This window comes from Acipenser ruthenus, chromosome 16, assembly GCF_902713425.1.
Source record: "Acipenser ruthenus chromosome 16, fAciRut3.2 maternal haplotype, whole genome shotgun sequence".
NCBI lineage: Eukaryota > Metazoa > Chordata > Actinopteri > Acipenseriformes > Acipenseridae > Acipenser > Acipenser ruthenus.
In genome coordinates, this window is record NC_081204.1 from 27,811,335 (window position 1) to 27,834,380 (window position 23,046).

At 39.3% G+C, this 23,046-nt stretch overlaps 3 protein-coding genes across 5 annotated transcripts; all 3 read left to right on the top strand.

Moving 5' to 3' along the window:
- The first annotated feature begins 1,022 nt into the window (after positions 1-1,022).
- On the top strand, positions 1,023-3,238 carry LOC117411903 (protein ripply1-like). The gene is made up of 4 exons (XM_034019741.3): positions 1,023-1,266; positions 1,497-1,572; positions 2,167-2,243; positions 2,526-3,238. The coding sequence occupies exons 1-4, from the start codon at positions 1,166-1,168 to the stop codon at positions 2,731-2,733; spliced, it is 462 nt and encodes a 153-aa protein (XP_033875632.1). The 5' UTR covers positions 1,023-1,165; the 3' UTR covers positions 2,734-3,238.
- A 2,051-nt stretch (positions 3,239-5,289) lies between these two features.
- LOC131697822 (transmembrane gamma-carboxyglutamic acid protein 3-like) lies at positions 5,290-12,404 on the top strand. 2 transcript variants are annotated; one of them, XM_058989261.1, is made up of 5 exons: positions 5,291-5,390; positions 6,888-7,015; positions 7,325-7,370; positions 9,330-9,490; positions 10,329-12,404. In XM_058989261.1, exons 3-5 carry the CDS (start codon positions 7,361-7,363, stop codon positions 10,821-10,823), a joined length of 666 nt encoding a protein of 221 aa, XP_058845244.1. In that variant the 5' UTR covers positions 5,291-5,390; positions 6,888-7,015; positions 7,325-7,360; the 3' UTR covers positions 10,824-12,404. The 2 variants fall into 2 exon arrangements, with proteins under 2 accessions (XP_058845245.1, XP_058845244.1); XM_058989262.1 differs by lacking the exon at positions 6,888-7,015 and having other exon boundaries at positions 5,290-5,390.
- Positions 12,405-14,893: 2,489 nt separating this feature from the next.
- LOC117411855 (mitochondrial fission factor homolog B) lies at positions 14,894-22,997 on the top strand. 2 transcript variants are annotated; one of them, XM_058989259.1, is made up of 8 exons: positions 14,894-15,161; positions 15,926-16,147; positions 16,719-16,873; positions 17,164-17,246; positions 17,840-17,998; positions 19,086-19,154; positions 20,464-20,536; positions 21,029-22,997. In XM_058989259.1, the coding sequence occupies exons 2-8, from the start codon at positions 15,931-15,933 to the stop codon at positions 21,158-21,160; spliced, it is 888 nt and encodes a 295-aa protein (XP_058845242.1). In that variant the 5' UTR covers positions 14,894-15,161; positions 15,926-15,930; the 3' UTR covers positions 21,161-22,997. The 2 variants fall into 2 exon arrangements, with proteins under 2 accessions (XP_058845242.1, XP_058845243.1); XM_058989260.1 differs by lacking the exon at positions 17,840-17,998.
- Positions 22,998-23,046: the final 49 nt, after the last annotated feature.

A 23,046-nucleotide genomic window follows, 5' to 3' on the forward strand; every position in this document is an offset into this window, starting at 1 on the left:
GGTCATTACTTAGGAATACATTTACAAACGTTTAACACTTCAATCTCAAATACTGTAAAATGCGCGTAATCTACAATGCCCATGCATTCTGTGCACGTGCTAAAAGTTAAATGTGTATATTCTGTAAAATAAACTATTTACGCCTAGAGCAAGTTAATGTACATGCAATTCAGTAGGCTACCAAATATAAAAATGTTGTTCAACAATTAAACGTCACTGTTAATAGGCTATACATTTTAAATCCGCAGAAACAATTTGGTATAGGTATGACGTTTTTTTTTTTAATTATTCTTGTTCATGAATTACTCTGAAATGTAAAATGTAATTCTAATCTCATTTAAAATGTCATTTCATGCTTTGAATTGTTCACCACAAATTTCTAAACATTTAAATAACGTGTCATTTTCAAAAGTTTTTGTTAAGTTCAAGAAAGTGTATTTAGTTATTGATTTTATAATGAACAGAAGCACATCCTGCCCAGCTACACATATTTTGTATGTTTTTGGAAGAATGCATATGCTACAGTTATTATACCACTATATTAATGCTTTACATGTAGGCTATATCACCACAGTACTAGTCCCACTGTAAAACATTTAAAATCCACTTATTCTTCTTTACAGACAATAAACAAATGTTTCAACATACAGCAGATAAGCCCTTGGAGTTTCAATCCAGGTAAAGATTGTTTCGCGTTTTCGCCCATTATATAAATTAATTGACGTTTATGACTGCCTTGTCTCCAAACAAGAATACTCAGGCGCTGCTTTAGTCTGGGGGCTGGATACTAATTTTCCCTCTTAATTACTTTTGCACTCCTGCTCTATAACTCCCCGCGGGTTTTCCTCACAGATGGTGTCTAACTTTCCTCCTTTCTGTTATCTTTAATCACCTCTCTCGTACCAAATTTCTCACCACCGGCCTCACCACCCGCTGTCGTGCTCTGTTTATTCAACTGGTCCACTTTTGACACCAAAATGCAAATAGCCCCATTCATTTATCACTGTCCCTCTTCCCGAGGCCTATATAAACTCTGGAGAGACTGCAGCAAATCACAGAACCGTCGTGCCATCGACCCGAGAAGTCACTTGAGAGAGACAGAGAGAGAAAGCGCCAGAGAGAGAAAAGAAGCATTCATTTTTAAGGATAAAGGCAGAACACAGCAATGGAATCCACCGCATTTTTCGCTAACATGACACCGTTTGCACCTGCTCCTAGCTCCTACCTTTACAGCATGGTTCTAAACGGACTAGCTCAGAGAAGCAGGTAGGTTCTTTCTTCATTGTACTACATGTTTACAGCTTTCAGATTGCAAGATGCATTCTCGTGCGGCCGTTTTATTTGAATAGTGTGTGTGTGTGTGTGTGTGTGTGTGTGTGTGTGTATATATATATATATATATATATATATATATATATATATATATATTATAATAATGATTAGCTGCTTTCCAGCCAGTGACCTGAGTTACTCATTAATATAATTTCTTTCTCCAGCCCACCTTCTCTATGGAGACCCTGGATCATGACCACCAGAGACATGGAGAGAAAGAACAGGAGACAGCAGACTTGTGTAAGTTTAATTTCTGTGCAATTTATAGTTTGCAGAATTATATTCCCTTGACTACTCTCTTTAATTGAAATATATATATATATATATATATATATGTGTGTGTCTGCGGTAGTTGTTGGTTTGCGCCTCACCCATGGATAGATACCATCTGTCCCAGTACTTTAAACTTGTATTTTAAACTGGTCCTGTCAGTCACAGAAGGAGAGAACTCACATCTTGTAATGGGATTAGCACTACCGTGCCAGAGAAGAAGGTGTAGAAATGAAGTTGATTTAAGAGAGAAACATAGATGCTAGGGAATTAACACCCAGAAGAGATGCTATATGGCGGTCTAAAGCCTGGTACCAAACAACTGAGCTGACACTGAAGGTGTGACTTCGAACCAAAAGGCTTCCAACGCCTGCACCAGTACCGGAGACAAGCACAAACAAAACCGAACCCCCTGTGTACCTGTGAGGGCTTCCTATAGAATTGTCCACCCGCACTTCAAAGTGTTTGCCAGTTAAATCCTTTGATACCCTTCTTGTTTGGTGTTTTGTTCACAAATACAGTGCAGGTTCCTTTATTAATGTACTTGTTCTGTTTTCTCTCCAGCCTTACGCCAGACCTGCAAACACAGAAAGCTTCACTGAAACAGAAAAGACGCAGCCCCTATTCCAGCACCCAGTCAGGTAAGCATCTAGTTGTGTCTTGTGAACGTGCTGTCAATCTGATTCCAGACTATACCCTTAACAGGAACTTTACTCTTCCACAATTCAACACAAGTAGAAGATCTTTATTCTATCGGAAGTTTGTGTTCGTGCATGAAAAGCTGACCTGGGCACTGGAATCATTAGCAATCTGCACCTTCCATTATAGTGTTATTATTTCTTGGTTAGATAAATCTGATTTAGTTCAACCAAACCTCAAAATTCAATTCTAATTATCCTTTTCTTTCTTTTTTTTTTCTCCAGACTATTTTGGCCCAAATCTAAATCCTACGACTACCTGTACAGTGATGGGGAAAACCTCCTGAAGAACTTCCCAGTCCAGGCAACAATTAGCTTCTACGAGGAGTCTGACAGCGAGGATGAGGAGGAATATGATGAATCTGAGAGCGAACAGGAGGTCTCTCCAAAACACAAGGCTCTACCTGCGACCCACTTCACCAGCTACAACTGAACCTACTATCAACAGCTTAGAACCTATTTATTTATATTTAAAATATATTAATTTTATTTCTGCAAAAATGTATGGTGAAAAACAAAGATCAATTGACTCTAGTAATCAGCTGAAGAGAATCTTTGTTCTTGTTGGCAATATAACCCAAGTCACCTAGTTCCTTCACTGTTTTGTGCTTGTTAAGATACTGAGCTGTTCAACGTGCCATCTGTTTAATAATCTTGGTGTGATGCCTAAACTTTGTTATTTATTGTTTTTAGTATTAGACCTCGATTGTCTCATTTCTTTTGATTTACTGATCCCATATTGGGGTTGTTTATTTCAGAGGAGTGGCATAACAAAACTCAGGATTATATTTTTTTTGTAACAAATATATTAAAATGTTATTTTTTTTATTTGTTAATTTATGATGCAAAAAAAACTGTACATATTGTAAATTGAAATGGTTTTGTACAGAAATATAATTTAAAACCAGAATTCTATTTAAATAAAAACTTTCAAAAGACCTAACTTTTGTTTTTTGCTGCATATAGTATATGCTCTATTGCGTTTAAAACAAAATGGCCTTCAAAGTTGCTTTTCGTTTTGGGATAATCACATTATCTTTGCCTTACCCTTTATCAATGCTATTACCACATGGTTGCAGCTCATGTGTGTTCATTCAAAAGACTTGAAATCCGCACTTCCTCCCCCCACAGCAACATCCCAAAATGGAGCTTATTCTCTTGTTCATTCAACTGGGTCTCCTGTCACTGCAGGGGAGCAAAAGGTCTTTGATCCCCCAATAATGTACTTCCTGTCAAGACTTCATCAAGCCCTCGCTGTGGGTGCCCACATAACTTTAGCCGTCTGTGATGATCACTCTAGATATGAATCTATCCGATATGTTATGGCCCGTGTCTGAGCCTGATTTGATTACTTCTTCACACCCTACAGCATTACTTGACGTGATGTGTCACACACTGTTGCCTTCACTCAAGTCACATCAAAGACAGCACCAAATATTAGAGCAGAGGCGGGGGGTGAGGCATTTGTTGCTCATTTGAACCTAACCACTACCTAAGCAACATGTTCTCTTCAGATACAGCAGGGTACATGCAAACTATCTGAACTAGCAATGTGCCCCCACTTATTCATTTATGCTATTCATTTAATATGAATGCAGAACTACAAGGTTTCACTGAATCTTCATTTTGCACCAGGAAATGGGATGCTACACTGGTGCCTGCTAAGGCTGGTACCAAACGCGGACCAATGTCCCACCCTCTCAATCTGCATGTATTCACCAGTGCCAGTACTTCTTGTAGGCTAGTGAGTGTGTTAGTGAGGTCAAATGTGTTTGTAAGACTTTGCCAGGCCGGACGTTGTGAGCACAAGGTAACCTGACATAAAGGCTGCCCTAGGATAACTCATTAACCAAACATGTCAGTTATATTAAGTGTCCTCCACAGCTGTAATAAGAAAATGTGGGACATCAGTTACATGAAAAAGTTTATCAGCAGGGCCTATACCCACGGCTTGCACATGTAAAAATATAAGTTTTACATACAGACAGAATGCCTGATGTTTTTACTACACTCTCACATTCTGGTGTTCTCAATAGCTTGTTAAAACTACCGTAAGGAGTCGTGTCGCTCTTATTAGTTTATCGACCTCTAGGACGTCATGAAACACACACCCACGCACATCACAGTCCTGTGTCTAAACCTACATCACGGTGCGCCTCACGCTTTCTTGTGGTCGTGACACAGACACACACGGTTTCCCAATAACACACCCAGACAGTATCAAAAGCACTACCCCATGCTGATCCCAACGACATCTGTTTTCTATACCGTTTGAGCACAAAGGCTCAAAGCGTTTCAATCCTAAATAACCCCGCCCAGTCCTAAATCTGTCAATGACCAGAGCAGCTGCGATTCAACGAGACCGAATGTGGATCAAGAAAAAAAAAAATAAAAAAAAAAATAAAAAAAAAAAAATAAATAAATAAATAAATAAATAAATCATAAGGAGCCGCCCAGAGCATAACTATCGAACATACGCAATCTCAATAGGGTGTGTTTCCAATACTGGGGCTCGAACTATACAATACAATTAAATATTAAATATGATATAAGACACCCGGTCACTCAAAATAAAAACAACAAACCATGATCCCCAACTTCCCTGCTTGATGCAAAACATCTTTTCAGAAAAAAAAAAAAAAATAGCAAGGGGACTAGACCGTGAGTTGTAGGGATTTTGGTAGTTGTAGTCTTTTGTACAAAGGTGTGGCAAATATTTATTCCTTTTTTATTCTGAAAGGTGGACGTTTTCTAAAAAAATATCAAAAAAAACAAAACGAACCCTCTGAAAAATAATGATAACCGCTTATATCCAAGGACCGATGTCGCGCGCAGTTTTTTTTTTACTTTTGGCGAATGAATTTCAAAGAATAAAGCAAGAAAGTGCGAATGAACATCAACCCCCATAATGCACCGTTAACAGAGGGCTGCTGACGTACATATCTGAGAAACATCTTTCTGCGGTGATTGGAGAAATCTGTCGATCTGGGTCTTCTGATTGGCTGAGCTGCGTTTCTCTCTCAGACGCTCCACGGCTTATGAAGATGGTCTTGTTGCAGTTCAGGAATGGGGTTGCAAACAATACGTAAGGTAAGCGGACTATTTTACATTGCTTATTTTTATAAACAATTTTGAAAACATTTATCTCTATAGTTTGTATCGGTCACAGGCGTGTTATATAGTCTTCCGAAGTTAAATAAAAGTAAACACTACAGTACGTATATTTCAAAAACCACAATGAAGATTCTTATAAATAAAATATTTCATTATGGTATGGAACATTTTTTCGCTTGTCTTTTTTTTTTTTTTTTTAATACGAATATAATTCATACTGAATGGATAGGCGAGGGTATGTAATCAATTCTAATTAATTGTTTTATTCATACTTTTATTAATGTACAATTGTTAAAAATATACAGAATTCATATTCCCAACGGATTAGTATTGCTCCGTTACTGTGTTTTAAATTTAGCTTTACTTTTATTTATTTATTTATTTGTTTGTTTGTTTGTTTGTTTGTTTGGTATTAGATTTTTGCTTGTATAACATTAATAGCTTAGTAAGTTCAGAATAAAACATATTGGCCAAAGTCAAAAATACTTCTCACCACTCCCTATGATGTAACCTATACAGACAGATAGATAGCCATTTAAAATATAAATATACACTGGACATATAAATACTTGTTTTTTTATTTTTACACATATGTGCGTCCAGTGCTACATAGTTAGGCGTCTCTTTTTGCCACCTCCTTCTCGATGTTGTTAACATGGGAACACCTCGGTGATTTGTATAATTATAGTAGGTTTATTATAACACTGAAAAACTATTTCCCGAGCACAAATTTCGAACAGAGAATATAGCATTCGCTTCTCGGTAAAGACACGGAGCCGGGGGTCTGTTGGATTGGGAGTGCACTTTTATCTGGTGTCCTGAATGAAAGAGCAGACCTCACTAAAAAGAGTTTCTCAGCTGAATAAACACGAATAACACGCTTGCAGGCTGTTCAGGACTATCAAGTATTTTGATTCGCACGTCAAATGCCCTTATAATGGGTTGTGCGCTTCTTGTGTTAAAAGCTATTTAGCTCTTCTCCAATAGTCTATTAGAACATCAAACACATTTGTGCATTTTTATATGAAATTTGCATTAAACGGAAAAGGTCATGCTAACTATCTAGAACCACATTATTCAGAACACAGCACGAGTCTGTACTTAGTCTCATTTTTTTAAATTTGTTATACCAGTTTTTTTTGTCTGCTCCCTGTTCTCTCCATGTTAAATTAATATACTGCATCTAGATTCTGTTTGGAATTCCAAAATGAAATGAAGTGATTTTGTGCAGTGGACAGGATTGAAATATAATAAGAACTGCTCCAATAAAAGCATGAAACCTGATACAACTGAATGTTCTATTAATGGATTCATATATCAGAATGCCACGTGTCCTGCTGGACGCACCCTAATTCAGAAAATGACAGAAGACTTTTGGCTTGGGACTGGTATCTTGAACCATAGTCTTTTTTTAGAGAAATAGAGAAAATAAAGCAAGCAACCCGTGTGTGAAATGCTTCTTTGTCTTTGCAGCACAACAGTGTGACAAGGAACACTAGCAATCATTTCCCAGCAAATACATACATCACAATACTACACTTCACTTGATCAGTATCATAATATTGTCAAGGTAGTACTGTATCTTCAATCCAAGATCAAAGGTAAGCTGACAGTAAAATAGGAAACCGAAGGCTGTCATTAACTTTTCTTTTAAGTAAGTTAAGAAGGAAGCATGTTTTTACGCAGAGAGTTATAAATACATGGAATAGCCTACCATATGAAGTAGTAGGATCTAAAACACTGGGAACATTAAAAGAAATACTAGATTCTATGCTTTTAAATTAGTTCCCCCCCCCCCCCCCACCCCCCAGTAGTGGAAAATGGTGTGCTAACAAGGGACGAGCCTTGATGGGCCGAATGGCCTTTTCTCGTTCTCAGACTTTTCTTATGTTGCTTTCTGTTTTTGGTAGGTCAATGCATTCTATTAGAAGTGGTGGTCTGGCACTATGGCAGAAAGTGAGTACATCTTTATTTAAGAGATAAAAATACAACTTGCCTGTCATTTTGAAAGTGATGCATACACCGCATATACATATACAACATGCATGGGCTTTTTACAATAGAGATGCATGCTATTTCAGGCATTGTGATGTCTTACTGTTGAGAAGATAAAGTATTATATTACAGTTGTATAATAATTATTCTCAATAGCATTATATTATATTATAATACACAGTGTTCGGCCGTACTTATAGATGTGTCCTGGTGTAAGTGGATTTAAGAAGAATGCAATCTTAAGTAACAGAGGTTTATTAAAATATAATATGTCCTATAGATTTTACATTTTTTTTCTGAAGTGAAATGCGGTGGAGTAATGATGCCTCTCCATAACTCCAGTGATGGGGATAACAGGTTAATAAATGTTCTGTTACAACAGCACTGAGGTATACCATGTTATAAGTAAAACATACTGGGGAATTAGAATGGTAAACAGGGTTAATGAATAGTAAAAACATTCCAAGGCTCCAAGGCTGACTATAGCATTATGGTTTTGCTCCTGTTTAAAATGTTATGTGTTTCCAGATTAATCTTAAATTAAACCAGTCTTTTAACCCAGGGTATTTTGTATGTTTATGTGTTGGGTGACTACCTCTAATCAAGTTGAGAGTGTATTTCTCATGTGCTCTTTGCAACATGTTTGCCTAATTGTACTGTTGTTCAGATTCCTGTGCTTTTACTTTGTGAAATGTAGTGTTTGTGAAAGGCGAGGTTACAATTAGTCAAGGAGCCCGCAGAGGCCAGGAGACAGCTTTGCAAACAATTACATCTCATTCCTGGCCTGAACAACCCCTTGCCTTCAAGTCCTGGACACCTTCTTAAGCAGTGGCTTTTGATTAAATTCTGTGTTGTCATCTGTGTCAAATTGAGGCTCATTTCAGTTGTGACCAGAGCCTCATTCAAAACCAGGTGAAAGGAATGAAAAGGTAGCCTATTCCTCCACTAGCCCTATCTTATTTTTGAAACTGACTAACACCTGATTGGCTAACTTTTTTGAAGGCTGTATCTTAAGAAACACTTGGTTTTGATTCAAATATGCATCAGCATTTCACAGGGGACCTCTAATATGTTATTTATTTCCTTGACTTGGTGTATTTACTGTATGTTACTTACTGTACCTACCTTGTTTTTAATGCCTCACTGGGAGCTGAGGAAGATATAAAAGACTATATGGTACTGTATATTGATGGAAATAATGCCTAGACTAACATTACAGTGCCACCCCAAGATAAAGTAGAACTAGACAGGAGCAGAATGCTGTTGCTGGAGGTGCTTTGTTTAATACAACTAATGACATCCCTTGATACCAAAACAGACAGAGGAAAGCACAGCCACTTTGATTCAGGGCACAGGGAACCAGTTTAAGAGCAGCAGGATTTAAAATAAGGAAGGATACTGCAATTCAACAAGCTTTTGGTAGCTTTCTTCTACGAGACTGAGAGCCAGAGTATAAAGTAAAATGTTTCAATATACCCACCCCATGTTTGATGGCTCAATGCTGTAAGCAATTAACTCTCTTAAATTGTATTGGTGTGATACTGGCAAGACAGGAGTCGATAAAATATTGTATCATGCTTGTATTATATTTTGTTATTTATTCCACACTGTTAAGTTAGCAAGAAAAAGGACTGGCCAAATTGTTTGTCATTTTAATTCATACTTGATATGTGTAATGTTTTCAACAGTCTTTGGCTGTAGTAACAGGTTGTTGCTTTGACTAAGTTTCACAAATTCTCCTCAGAAAGTTACCTTGTAACAGGAAACTTCAGATCATTGCCATTGTTTAAACAACTTACATGCAAGGCTTTGACAACTTGAGATGACATGTACTTGCACTGACGGCTTCAGTTCTGAAAGGTTTGTGTTTAAGTTTCTGATTCTCTGCTGTCACCCCCCTCCCCCCCCCCCCCACCCCAGCTTTCCTAGACGCGAAGGATGCCAAATCCCTCCTCAAGCGTCTGCCGAGGGCTAACGGCTTCCTGGAAGAGTTCCGTCAGGGCAACATTGAGCGCGAGTGCAACGAAGAGATCTGCAGCTACGAAGAGGCCAGGGAGGTCTTTGAGAACCAGGAGATGACGGTAACCGCTCTCGCTCTTCTCCCTCTCCTCACTCTCCAACATAGCCTACTGTGTGGTGGTGGAACCCAGATACAGTGTGAAGCACGTACTTTTATATTACTGCATTCACCCAAGTGTTCCTCGCTTATTTGGACTGCTGAGACTCCTAAACACACATTAACCCAAATTCTGAAATCTTCTAACCAAACCCTGATGACATTTAGCCTAACCACAAACTAAAGCCTTACTAACATGCACTGTGATCCATAACAAAGGTTAAAATCCTAAACTTGACTCTTGGCTTTCTGAGACCCTTGTTGTGTATGTCTTATTTGTCTCAGCAACGAGGATATAGTGAAGGCAACTGCACAGTGTGTAAGTATGTATGTATGTATGTATGTATGTCACACTTTACATATACCTAGTGAACTGTTGATTCAATGATGTGATGAAACTTGGTCTGGTCATTTTTTTTAGTTTATCAGAATCTGGGTATATGAGGACGTGCCTGTTTGTCTGTCTGAGGCCTCAGCCTGGGAAGTCTACTTGGACTTGTGGTTGCCTGACTAGTGGGGAGGTCAATGAAGCAGGGATGAAAACAAGACTCTCATTGCATAGTAGTTTAGTTTGTTCCAGGTTTCCCTCTGAGGTTATCTAACGCAAACAAACTGTGAGGTCATAAGCTCAATGTTTGAAACTGCTTTCCTGAAATTGAAGTGACTTCTAAGCATATACTTTTGGTAACAAAGTTATTAAAAAAAACTGTAAATGCAGGTCATGCTGACCAATATTTTCACAGTGCTTGCATTTCTATCCATGGCAGATAATGGCAATGTAGCTTGTTTTATTGTTGTTGCAGATGGAGTTCTGGAAGACCTACTACACCGTGAGCACCAACCTTGACCCGCAGACTGAGCACTCTGACACCATGTACATGGTGGTGCCCCTGTTGGGCGTGGCCTTGCTCATCATCATCGCGCTCTTCATCATCTGGAGGTGCCAGCTTCAGAAAGCCACACGCCGCCGTCCCGCTTACTCCCAGAACCGCTACCTCACTAACCGGACCTCCCGAAGCCTGCCCCGCATCCTGGTGCACCGGGAGCCCTCGCACATGACCACAGAACTGCCTCACCACGAGCCCAGCGCCAGGGCAGGGGCAGCTAGCAGCGGGCATGCCAACCGGACACTTTATGTTCAGGACACTTCTGTCTCTGTTGCCTCCCGGCTCTCCAGCGCCACACCACCCCCTTCTTACGAGGAAGTCACTGGACATGTGGAGAGCAGCAGCGATGAAAACAGCGCCCCCTACAGTGACCCGCCACCTAAGTATGAGGAGATTGTAAGACAGAAGTGACCAGAACCCCCATCACCCCCCCTTTACAGGAAAATACGAAACCGGACGCCTTCGCCTTAACTTGAATTGTTAAAAAACAATAGAAAGAAAAAGCACAACAACAAAAGTTTACTATAATATATAGAATAGAGAAGGGGGTATATGGAGAATGTCTTCAATTAGAGCAAAGCAATAGGAGTCTGGTTTCAGGAAAGTCATTTCTAATGACCGTGACCCCTAGAAATTCCCTGTGATCTCTGACATTTAGGGTGGTGAACCTCTGGAGTAGTGTTGTGATTGGTTATTGAGATTGGAATGTATTCAAACAGCTTTCATGATTAGCTGAACAGTGAAGCTGCAGGATCTCTGTGCTTTTAATGTTTTCTTACTCCTACAATTGCTGGGAGTGTTAAGAAAGAACATTGCAAGGATCTATTCAGGCAGAACAGAGCTTCTGTAAAACCTTGAGGGATGGGAGAGCCAGGAGAGTGTGCCAAGATTATAGCTGAGGGAGACCAGGTACTGCGAGCTGTTGAATGAAGGTCTGTATTCAGCCCTGCAGTCCAAAGGTCTCTGTGAACTCTCTGTGCAGAGGCCTCTCCACACTGTACAGAATGTTAAAGGAGGATTACTGATGAAAGTCTCCAGCTGAAAATACAGTTATGGAATGGACCGATGAAAATTCTCAAACACCTGATGCCTTTCAATGACTCTGCATTCTTGAGAATTTGTCAAATTTAAAATGAGACACACATAAATACTTGTGAATCAGCAATCATTTAGTTGACCTGCTACTGTATCAGTGGTAGGTTTAGGGGTGGGTGGGTGAGTGGGTAAGGCTATGTTTTTAAAAGTGTTCTAAAATGGAATGTTTTGGTGTTCTAAAGCACAGCTGCACAGCCATTGATCACTGTATTCAATCAGGGTTAGAACTGAACAGGTGACCCTTTAGAGTCCGGTTTAGTGGAAAGAGGATGCGAGTAAATGTTTGACTGAGCCTAGTGGGAGGAACTAGCAGTCTTGAGGTTTTGTTATAACCTGGACAATAATATTCTTTCTTCACTGCGTTCGCGTTAACAGATCTACAGTAGCCAACTCCACCGAAGTGGTTTGTGCAATACCTTTTTATCCAGTAAATTAAATTTAATTGTTTTAAATGAGTTCAATTCTAAATGTTTTAGGAAAAAACAGCCTAAAGTGTGGATAATTTCACTTACAGTATTACAGTTTTTGCTCCCATAAACAAATGCTAAGCACACAGGAGTTCTGTAATGTGTTCGAAATTCCCCAGTTCTGTTCTAGCCCTGATGGTGTTTTTACAGAGACACGCTGTTTTGAGTGCAGGTGGACAGGATTGAAAGACCTGAAGCCAGCAGGCTGTTTGCTTCCCTGCTAGAGTAGTAACAGGTTGCCAGCCCTTGATCTGTCGGCCTCTGTGGACCTGCACTCAAGTTCTGGTTAACTTTACAGCACACACGCATGAAACGGATAAGGATATCCTAGCTTTTCTTTCTTTCTCTCTTTATTGTGTATGGTGAATGGAAGGCTGTCATACCTTTGTCAATGTGTACTTTCTGTTTTCCTTTTTTTTTTTTTTTTTTTCCTTTAGATAATACAGATGCATTCCAAGCAAATGTACACTAGGGGGGCGCTATGCAGAGTACTATCATTGTTTTTTCCAGCCTTACTTGTGACCTGTTTACTGAAACTACTTAACCACTTGAATGTGAGTGTAACGTTGGGTCTGTACCTCCCTGCTGAAATGTTACCTAAGAAATTGTCCTTTTTTTATATTTATTTACTGTCCACCCACAGTAGCCATGGGGAACTAACAGTTTTCTCTGTAGCAAAAGCTATATCAAAAAAGTTAAACTGAAACGCATAAATGTATTAGACGAGGGTCAAAACAGCCTTGTGTCAAAAACTGTTTTAAAACTGAAAAAAAGGCTTAAAATATTTGCATTTGTTTTTTCACAACTAGTAATAAACCAATTTCATTGTAAACGAAATGATGTGAGCAAGTAAAACTGTCCCTCATAAATATAAATAATATCTATATATTGGTGTCCAAGCCCGGTAGATTCATTTTGTTAAAGGAAGTCCATTTTCATTATTATTATTTTTAAACACAGTTCTTGATAGGGTGTACTTCAAATGTAATGTAACTTTTCTGGGGCTGTCCAGTCTCCTAATGTACAGTGTGTGTATAGTAACATTTGCTATGCATGTTGGTGTTTTAGGTAGTTGATGTCTGATGTAAAGAAGCACATACAATGTTTAACTCTTAACTTGCCATGCGGTTTGTCTTCCAGCTCCAGTACTTTTCTATGTCAGGGGCACAAAAGAATACTTTTTACTTCAGACAATAAAAAAGCAGATGGTTGCTCAGCAATCCAGAACATATCTAGTAATTCCTGAACTCAAGCCTTGTTTGGTTTCCTTTCAAAGATGTAGTTTCTGGACGGTGACACAAAAAGAGTTAAATATTGATTACCTGCTTTTGGATGGTTTGGATCACTTGCCACTTCATGTTTAATGCTTGGGAGTGTATAAGTTACAAGTGGGTGCTGTTTTGTAACTGGGCGGCCAGAACAAAATAATCACCAAGACAGCAGGAATATTATCGGCTTCCTCCTGCATTAAAGGGACCATGTCTTGGGTTGTTATTTGTCATTATATTGTCTTTCATTGTGTATCATATAACATATAGAAGTTGTGCTTGTTGCACCTGTTTGCAGTTTAAAAAAAAAAAAAATTATGCCCTCTTTACATAAATCAGTTTTAAAGGTAAAGTTATCTGTGTTATAACTGGATTGCATTATTTGTAGGAGTAATCCTGGGATAACCACGTAGAAGTGACTGATGGAATCCGGGGTGATTTCCCAGGTGCAGTCCAGCTATTTGTGGCTTATCCTGCAGGGTATAGGTTGATCAGATCAACCCCGAAGGCTCAACCGAAGAGAATACTAGCATCAACTGTGACTCCTACAACACTATTTAATCTCTAATTCTGCCACCCAGAATTGCTAAATTGCAGTTGTTGAACCTTTGCTCCCTTGTGTATAATGAGCTTCCAGTAAGCTTTGGAGAGGTGGGGGGGTGGTGATGTTGTCCCTCATTACAGATCATAAAAATGTTGCTATACGTTTTTTAGCACATAAAGGGGCTTCCCAATGGTACTGCAGGAACTGCTTACAAACTCCCTCATTTGAAATGCTTTAATTCAGTCATTGCACATACCAGATTGAATGCAAGTGAGAGGAGGGACATTCTTTACATTTGATTTGTGTTCTTATTTGATATTCATTGTGTTTTGGAATGTGTTATGCTAAGCAAGTATTAAGGCTGATTTTCCAACAAGGCTTAAACATTTTGGGGGGCTTGGGTGTTTCTTGTTTATTGACCCGGGCTTATCCAAATCTAATTCCCTATTTACAGAGGGAAGCAGCATGTGCAGTCCATTAAAACACTTCAATCTCAGTCCACAATGCAATTCTCATCTGCAAATTAGAAGGTATTTTGCTACTTCTTAACACTGCTTAAGAGCAGAAAATGTTTACAAACCATATTGAGTGCCATGTTAAAAACGAAACAACAAAATAAAAAGTAAACCAAAAAGTAGAAAATGGAACCAAAAAATGTACAAAAGGCTGTAAGAAATCTAGCAAGACCGAAGGGATATTTTTGTAAAATTAAACAATACCATTCATTGCTTTTTAATGATCGTACAGGTTTATAAACATACCTACGTACAATATATATGGTGAAAGTGTTTTCATGGACTGATGTCATTTGTGTCTCCAGTCTGCCCAGGGTCAGTGTATGTTGGCTGTGTTGCAGACCAGTACTTATGCTGATGTGTTACATAACAGCCTAGAGAGGAAATGATCGTTTTTGCATTTATCATCTACTTCATGACACAATGGACAACAGGTGCCAAATTATTGCTTTGTGAAAGCACATATTAAAAAAAAAATGTTAATTGAAAAAGAATTGGTTGTCTGCGCAGTTATTTATTCATTAATAAAAATGAAGAATTTCCAGGCTGTTTCTGCTTCCTGCCAAAAGAGATAATTGTTGTTGTGGATCTGGTTTTAATATCAAGCTGGTCTGAGGGAGCAAGTTAACTGTATTTTTTGGGTTTTGATATCAACAATTGTTGATAACTAACCCTGTCAGTAGGCCTGGCCTCTGTTTCTGATCGAACCCATGTTTACACCGACATTTAGGGATGGGCCTCACTGGCTCTCCAGCCAATCCCGCCGCTCGCAGGCTCTTGGTTTGTGACGAAGCAGACAAGAGGCGGTGTTTCAGTGTAAAGTTTACGTCACCTGGAGAGCTGGAAGAGATGTTTGTCAGGTTTGTCAAAATTAAAACTTTCTAAACATTCTTTTGTTAAACATGTCGTGAATGTATAACTTATTAAACTACATCAATACTTAAATACGGTTACAGTTTGTCTTGTGAAAACATCCTTTGACAGCTAATTCGTTTTTGGTACTAGGAAACTTTGTACCGTGTATTGTTTCGCCAGTGACTGTCAGCCGAAATGGAAAACAAAATGAGTGTCCATATACTGTGCTAATATAAATAATCATATACAATTACATTAAGCAAGGAAATGCATAGATGTGAGTTTAGTTAAAAGTATATTTGTAAATGCAGTATCCGGTGCTTTAAGTTCGTCGTCTATTTTTAAACCCTTAATTGATGCGTACGTCTCTTTCTAAGTCTAAGCAGCGCTGCTAGTAAAAACAGGTGACATACAGCAGCAATGGGTTCAACTAGGACCTTTTCTTGCACTCAGCAATTACCTTCCATACTTTTGAGTGTCACTTGGAGTAACCAGTGAGTGACAGTTTAATCGTATTCTATTAACCCTAGGCTTCTGAAGACTGGAAGTGGTACAGTTCACACAAGGCAATTCCTCTGTAGTTAGGTAGAGGAGGTGAGATTAGCACTGATGCCTGTCGACTTTGTAATGCTATTTAGGTTTGCACATACCCAGTGATTCACCATTCTCCGTTTCAAAGTTTGCACTGCTTTCTTTGTGAGTAAAACAGTCTATCCTATTAGGCAGTAAATCATCCTAATGCACCCTGCAATGAACTGTTCTCTTCCAGTTGCCATGGCAGCCTCAGCATTCATGGCTGAGCCAGGTGATCCTGCAGAGGGGACCTGGCAGAGATATGACTTGTGTTTCACCGAGGCCATCAGCCAGCAAATGAGAGTCCCTGATAGGCTGAAGGTAGCAGACCCATCATTGGGAGGCATGGAAGAGCTGAAACGAGATGATCCGCCCCCATCGTTCAATATGCACCTCCCTGATAGGCTGTCACTTGCAGGTGGGTGATTTATTATATGCAGTCGTTTGTTACGTAACAATGAAAGTCTCTAGTCTGCAATGTATATATTTATGTGGTCACTTGATGTGCCATGCAATCCACTAGACCTATATAAACTGTGTGCAACTATTCCTCAGCACTAGTGGCAAATCAGAAGGACCTCTGCCTTGATAATCTGATTATAAGGAATGAATAAAGTATTCTGATCATTATATTCATGTTAAGAGGAAGTGGTGACACATGCTGTTTGTGTTTGAGTAGTTTACCAACATTTGTGACATTAATGGGTTACATTTTTTACAGCACTTTTTGAACAAGGTGCTAGCTAGAAAAGCTGGGATTGTGCAATATTCAATACTGAAAATGTATGATGACCTTTGAAATACTCTCAGTGGAATACACAAAACAATGTTCTGCCACCATGGGGCCACAAATTGCAAAATATTTTGAAGTAACGAAGACGCCGCAGGCATTTCCCAGTACTAAACTCTTTCATATGTGATTTCTACTTGAAGTGCCATATATGTTTAATTTGAGTTCTGAATAATATATAGGCTATATTTTCAAGCAGATATGCCGGATTTGGGTCCGCGCCCCCCGTTTCTCAACATATCCCCCCAGAAGTCCTGGATTGTCCCATCTGCTGCACTGCACACCCCATCTCCGCTGGGGATGCTCCAAGACCAGCACACAGGGGGTTGGGAGAGGGGAAGATATACAAGAGAGGTAACTTTTCTTCATGTCCACTAAACTGTCTGGGACTGATGCAGGCAGGGGAGCTGGGGTAGGAAGGCTGAACCTGAAACTAGCAGAATTGGAGAAACTACAGAAAGTAATCCAGAATTAAATTTGAATTAGGATTTTAACTATAGGTGTTTCAGTGACCTACATACAATACTGTGTTACAGTGTGTTTAGTTATACCGCTTGGGGATGAATGCTTCTTCCTATGCTAGGGTGGGAAACAGACATCAGGAAAGGCAATTTAATTAATTAATGTGTTTTCTTCCTTACAAGGCATCCCTCCGCAGATCAATGAGCGACTGTGCTTTCAGCAAAAGCTCCTCCGCTATGTGTGTCTCTAAACAGCAGCACAGTCTGTAAGTACCTATGGCATTTCAACCCTGAAGGCCAGGGGAGACAAAGGAGGAAGAATGGACAGCACTCCACTGCAGCCTAAAGACTATTTGGTGTGGAATGAGATTGGTGGTATAAGCCTTAAGTCACAGGATTTGTTTTTAGTATTGGCTTATTTAGAGGATACAAATGGGTTGACCATGGAGCAACTGAACTGTCCTTGTGATATCAGATTAGAAACATGCTAATTTAGAGTGGAGAAAACGAAACACAGGTTCCAGCCCTGCTGCTGTGATAATGGGTAGACAGAGTGTTTCAGTCTACTCTAATGAAGATAGGTGACTGGTGCATATACTGCATATGTTTAATAAATACACATACATGTATATAATCCAATATACTTCAGACACAGTTACTATCTACATACTATGCAGAATATACTGTGTATAGACATTTTCAATTTCAAATAAGCTTCTTTTTGGCAAAAACATGTCACATTTTTTACTGTAAGTTTCCACATTGTTATCTCACGCACACTTAAAGAAATAGACTCACACAATCTGTGCATGTCTAGTGTATTTCCCCCCTCATAATGTGTTTGTGTTTGTGAACACAGCAGAGATGCGGGGCCCCCGTGCTCCGTACCTCTCTACCCCTCGACAGGACCTGACCCCAACCTCCTGTCCTCGCACGGCGTGCTTAACGCAGCTAAATATGTGGGGCGGCAGGTCTCACAGCGCCTCCTGCAGGCCATCAATCAAAAATTTGCCACCAGGTGACTCCTCACTGGTTCACTCCTGCTTGGCTTCTCTCTCAGGGACTGCATGACAAGATCTAGGTCTCAAAATGTTTTTTACCTCCTGACTTACATACATTTTGAGCCTTCTAAAATAAAGTCAAACCTGCAAATGTTTTGCGACCTATTTTATTTTTTCTTTCTTTTTTAGCCCTTTTTTATTTCCGTGGTGTGTGTGTTCTCTAACACTTATCTATGCATTCTCTCTGTTTATCTGTGGGTTTGGAATGTTCTTAAAACTTTGGGCCAAATTTAAATGACTTGGTGAGTTTAAAAAAAGGCATTAAATACAAGCATTAAAATAAAGAATGTGAAGATGAGAGATCGCAGGTTCGAATCCAGGCTATGTCACAGCTGACCGTGACCGAGAGTTCCTAGGGGGCGGCGCACAATTGGCTGAGCGCTGCCCGGGTAGGGAGGGCTTAGGTCGGCAGGGGAGTCCACGGCTCACCGCGCATCAGCGACCCCTGTGGCCGATAGGGCGCCTGTGGCTCTGCAGCGGAGCCGCCAGATCTGTGTTGTCCTCCGGCACTATAGGTCTGGTGGCATTGCTGTGGATCTGCAGTGCGAAAAATGACAGCTTGGAAGGAGCACGTTTCGGAGGACGCGTGTTCCAGCCTCCGTTTCCCGAGTCGGCAGAGGGGTTGCGAGCGGTGAAAAAAAAAAAAAAAGAATGTGAAGATGAGATTCGTTAGATTAAGATATCATTGATAAGGTATCGGATCAAAAATAAACACTTTGTTTATTGCATGAAATTATATCTTCATAAAATGCGTTTTCCCAGGTAAAAGTTAATTGAATTTTGCCCTTTAGTTGTGGGTTGATTTTCTAAATACAGTAACAAACGTCTGTCTAGTGGAGTTTTTCCTCTCTTCTGTAGTTGTCTGTCTTTCTGATTTTATGCATATCTTTTTCTATTTGTAAGGTTTGTTTGTATGTCTGTTTATCTAATATGTGTTTGTTTTTTAATCTGTTTTTAAATTGTAATTGTGTAATTGTTGTGTTAGCCCTTCCCTGCAGTATCTCTTGAGAAGGAACCTTTTGTCTTTTGCTTCTGTTTCCCAAGGTACAGTTTCCCTGAGTGTACCCAGGCTGACACAACAGACCATGCATTCACTGAACATAGTAAAAGAAGGTGATACACTTTCTTTGCTTTACTTTTTCATTTTTTATTAAAGGTCACAATTTTGAAAGCATTTTATTTGCTAGCATTAACAAAAAGCTTACACTCGAGAGCAATTTAAAGACTTTATTATTATTTGTTTATTTAGCAGACGCCTTTCTCTAAGGCGACTTACAGAGACTAGGGTGTGTGAACTATGCATCAGCTGCAGAGTCACTAACAACAAAGGCTCACCCAAAAGACGGAGCACAAGGAGGTTAAGTGACTTGCTGAAGGTCAGTGAGTGAGCCGGGATTTGAACCGGGGACCTCCTGGTTACAGGCGTTTTTCTTTAACCACTGGACCATGCAATTCTGGTTATTCTTCATATAAATATTACTCATGAGTAAATATTTCAGTGGGAGTGGGAATGTGCAGCTGCAGACTGAAGCTTTCTGTCTTCCACAGAGCAGATACAGGCAGATTAAAAAGAACAATCACCTAGACATCACCTATTCGCTGCTTCCACCAGCCTCAGCTTTGCTATTCAGCTAAATTGTAGTTGTAAAACAAAGCCAGTCTTGGTGTTTAATAGAAATTGTGGGTTGAGAGATTTGACAACGCTAAGTGACGGCATCTCATACAGTACTGTAGCTCCTCTCCTCTCAGCCTTTCCAGGGAAGCAGCAGAATTACTACTGTGCAGAGGGAGACCTCTACTGGCTGTTCATTTATTAACTCCATGCACAACACTGATGAATTGTACATACATGAATAATATGTATTAACTGAGAAACTACCATTTTTAAAAAGCAGTTTTGTCTGACAGGACAGCAAGTACTGTCCCTGTCCTTTTTTTCCCCCGGTTCACAGTCATAAGCAAATACACAGGTGCAGGCTTATTTGTATTTAATGAACATATTTCCATGGATGACCTAGTGGGACAGTAGCCCTGATTCACAACATCTCTTTTGTGTGGTTGGCAGGGGTGAATGTAAAGTAAACCTATGAACTCTAGTGGTTGGTTTCCCTGACCCTGATTAGCACTAATCTTGGACTGTCCAATGTTACCTGTGAAACCAGCTGTAAATGGGGAAAAAAAACCCCAAAAAAACATGTTTACACATTCATACTTCCAAGAATAGTGCGCTTAAAAGTATAAGCTACTGCCTGTTTGTCTTTTAAACGTTACTTCTGAATAGACCAGTATTGACTACATCACCAAGGTTTGTCTGCTATATTGTCTTTGCTTTTAGTTGGCTCTTCCTAATAACAAGACAACTGTTATATATGTATAACCCTCCTTTTTAAGTACTGTGTACTGTGCTTGTGTGTCCTTGCAGTATCCATGACTCGGGGATCGTTCTTGAAGGAGAGGACGTGGGGGTTGTGGAGGTTCTCGCACTTAGGAGACAGGTGAGGGGAGGGAATCGCTGTGCTTCACTTGTGGTTTAATATCCCTGTGGTGTTCCAATTGAGAAAAACTAACATGATTTCACCTCCACAAAATGAATAATACAAGATGAAAGGGATTCGTCTCTAACCAGTTTCTGTGTCTGTTTACTCTACATGTCTGTCTACTGCACTATGGTTCTTTAGTTCTGTTCAATGTAATGATATTTGTGGATGTTGTGAATGGATTATGGTGTATAATGTAATTAAACTTGCACTTCTGTACCAAGCTCTACTTCAACTCTAAAAAGCAGCAGATCTATACAGATTTCACCTTTCTTTTACTGTATAAGTCAATTTTAGAGCAGGATCTAACGATCTCTGTTTAGATAATTAAAATAGATATTTAGTTACATCCATAATTAACTCAGCTCAGTAATTTTAATCGTAGATTCCACATAGGTGTAGTTAGCGTGTAGCTACAGTGTATGTAATTACGGATTCCTTCTGTTTCAGTTGAGTAAGATGAGCAGGCGTCTGGCAGGGCTGGAGAAGCAGAGTGCGGCGCACCGGCAGACCGAGTTGGTGCTGTTCACCCTCCTGGTCAGTGCCAGCCTCGTCAACAGCTGGCTGTGGCTGCGCAGATAGCCCTCCACCTGCACCTTGCACTGTGACTGTAGAGACTTGAGTTATAGCATGAAACAACGTGGGCCCGGCGCCTCTCTGTTAGCACTCCGTAGAGCTGATTCTGCGTTGGCTGTACACCATGATTGTGAAGGAATGACATGTTTACTGCAGCTAGAGAGAGACTCTCTGGAATAAGGGATCTGCACAGCTGACTGCAATTCTCTGCGCTGTCGTGGCTACAGTGACAGCTGCACACCAACCCACAGGAATATGGGCTCTACCCTGAAGTCTGCTTTCTGCTACTGTTCACGCACTTTTACAGACGATGCCCCTTTAAATCATATTTCAGAATAAGAGTACTTTTATTATTATGGTATGGATGGTATTTAGAGTGGAGGACTGGAGTGCAGTGTGCCCTATTGGTTAGAATTGAGTGCTAGGAGGCAGTGTGACCTAAGTCTATATAAAAGCTAAGGACTGGGAGGCAGTGCGGTCCAATTGATAGAATAGAGATAAGCACTGACAGGTAGAGATCTAATGGTAAGGACTTTAAAGTAGTATGGTTTTGTTATTAGTAAATGTTTGTTTTAATACAATGAAAGTAAATCAATATTGAACAAAATATGACATCAATAATATGTAGGACGATATCAATATTCTAAATAAGCAACTTAATATGCTAAAAATTTATTCTTTTTTAAATTTTGTTGTAGGTTTTTAAATACACTTTATTTGAATTTTACAACGCTAATCTGAAGAGCAGTTTATTATTATTTATTTAAAATTGTAACTCATTGAAACATTATTTTGTGTGTTATATTGAACTATTAGGATGTTCTGACCCTTTGTGAGCTGTGGGGATGAATGGTGAGCTCTCTTACCATCTCGCTGTATTTCATTGTGCTACAGTGTATGAACATCATTTCAAGGGGGGTTTATAACTAAGGCTGTAAAAAATTCAGGGTAAAAAATTGCTTATGTCACTGCATCTCAAAATAGGTATTTCAAGATTTTTCACGACGAAACATAGTATTTTTGAAAGCAAAATTGATAATTTTGTCTGGAGTTGTTATTCAACAAATGTTCCTAAATATTTAAATGCTTATCTGAAAAACATTAAATGCTAAATTGTAGAATAGTTTTTATGTACACCATTTAAAGACATTTTACTTTCACCATCGGTGAATTATCAAACAAAATAAAAACATAAATAAATGTAAAAATAACAACAGACACGTGAAATGTCCCCTTCTTGTACTGGACAGAGCGATCTTTAGCAGAAGTATTTCTGATCTTTGATGCAGCTGGTGTCTTTTTCATTGAAGACATTTTAAACAAATCGTGCAGCTCTATGCAATGTGTTCAATCATTAACCGGGAGCAAACTAAGTCGTCTGCCAGGTTCCTAAATGCAGTGTAACAGGTAGTGTGTCGATAAGGCAAATGTTTGCTGTATTTATTTTTAAGTGATAAAAAAATATGTTTATTTACACTATTCATTCAGAAATGGGAATTATCACAGGGAACCACATATTACACGGCAATGGGTAAATTTAACAGAATTGTGAAAGTTGCGATAACCGTGAAAAAAAATTCAACCTTATGTATTACTTCTGTTAAAACATGTTGTACTTCTATTGTGTAACATCAAATGAGCTGCATGTTCCAGTCAGATAGTTTGTTTACTAGCAGGTTGACAGAGTACAAAATCTAATGTGTTCTGTAGAGACTTGAAAGACTGCATCCCCCGGGGAGATTAGAGCAGAAGCTGCTAATTACCTGCCTCAGCCATGAAAGAATTTCAAGCCTGTCTCATCAAATCACAATTAAAAGTATTTTAATTACACATAATATAGAAGTGGTTGCCTTTCTTTAAGGTTTCATCAGGTGAGGAATGTGGGATAGCTC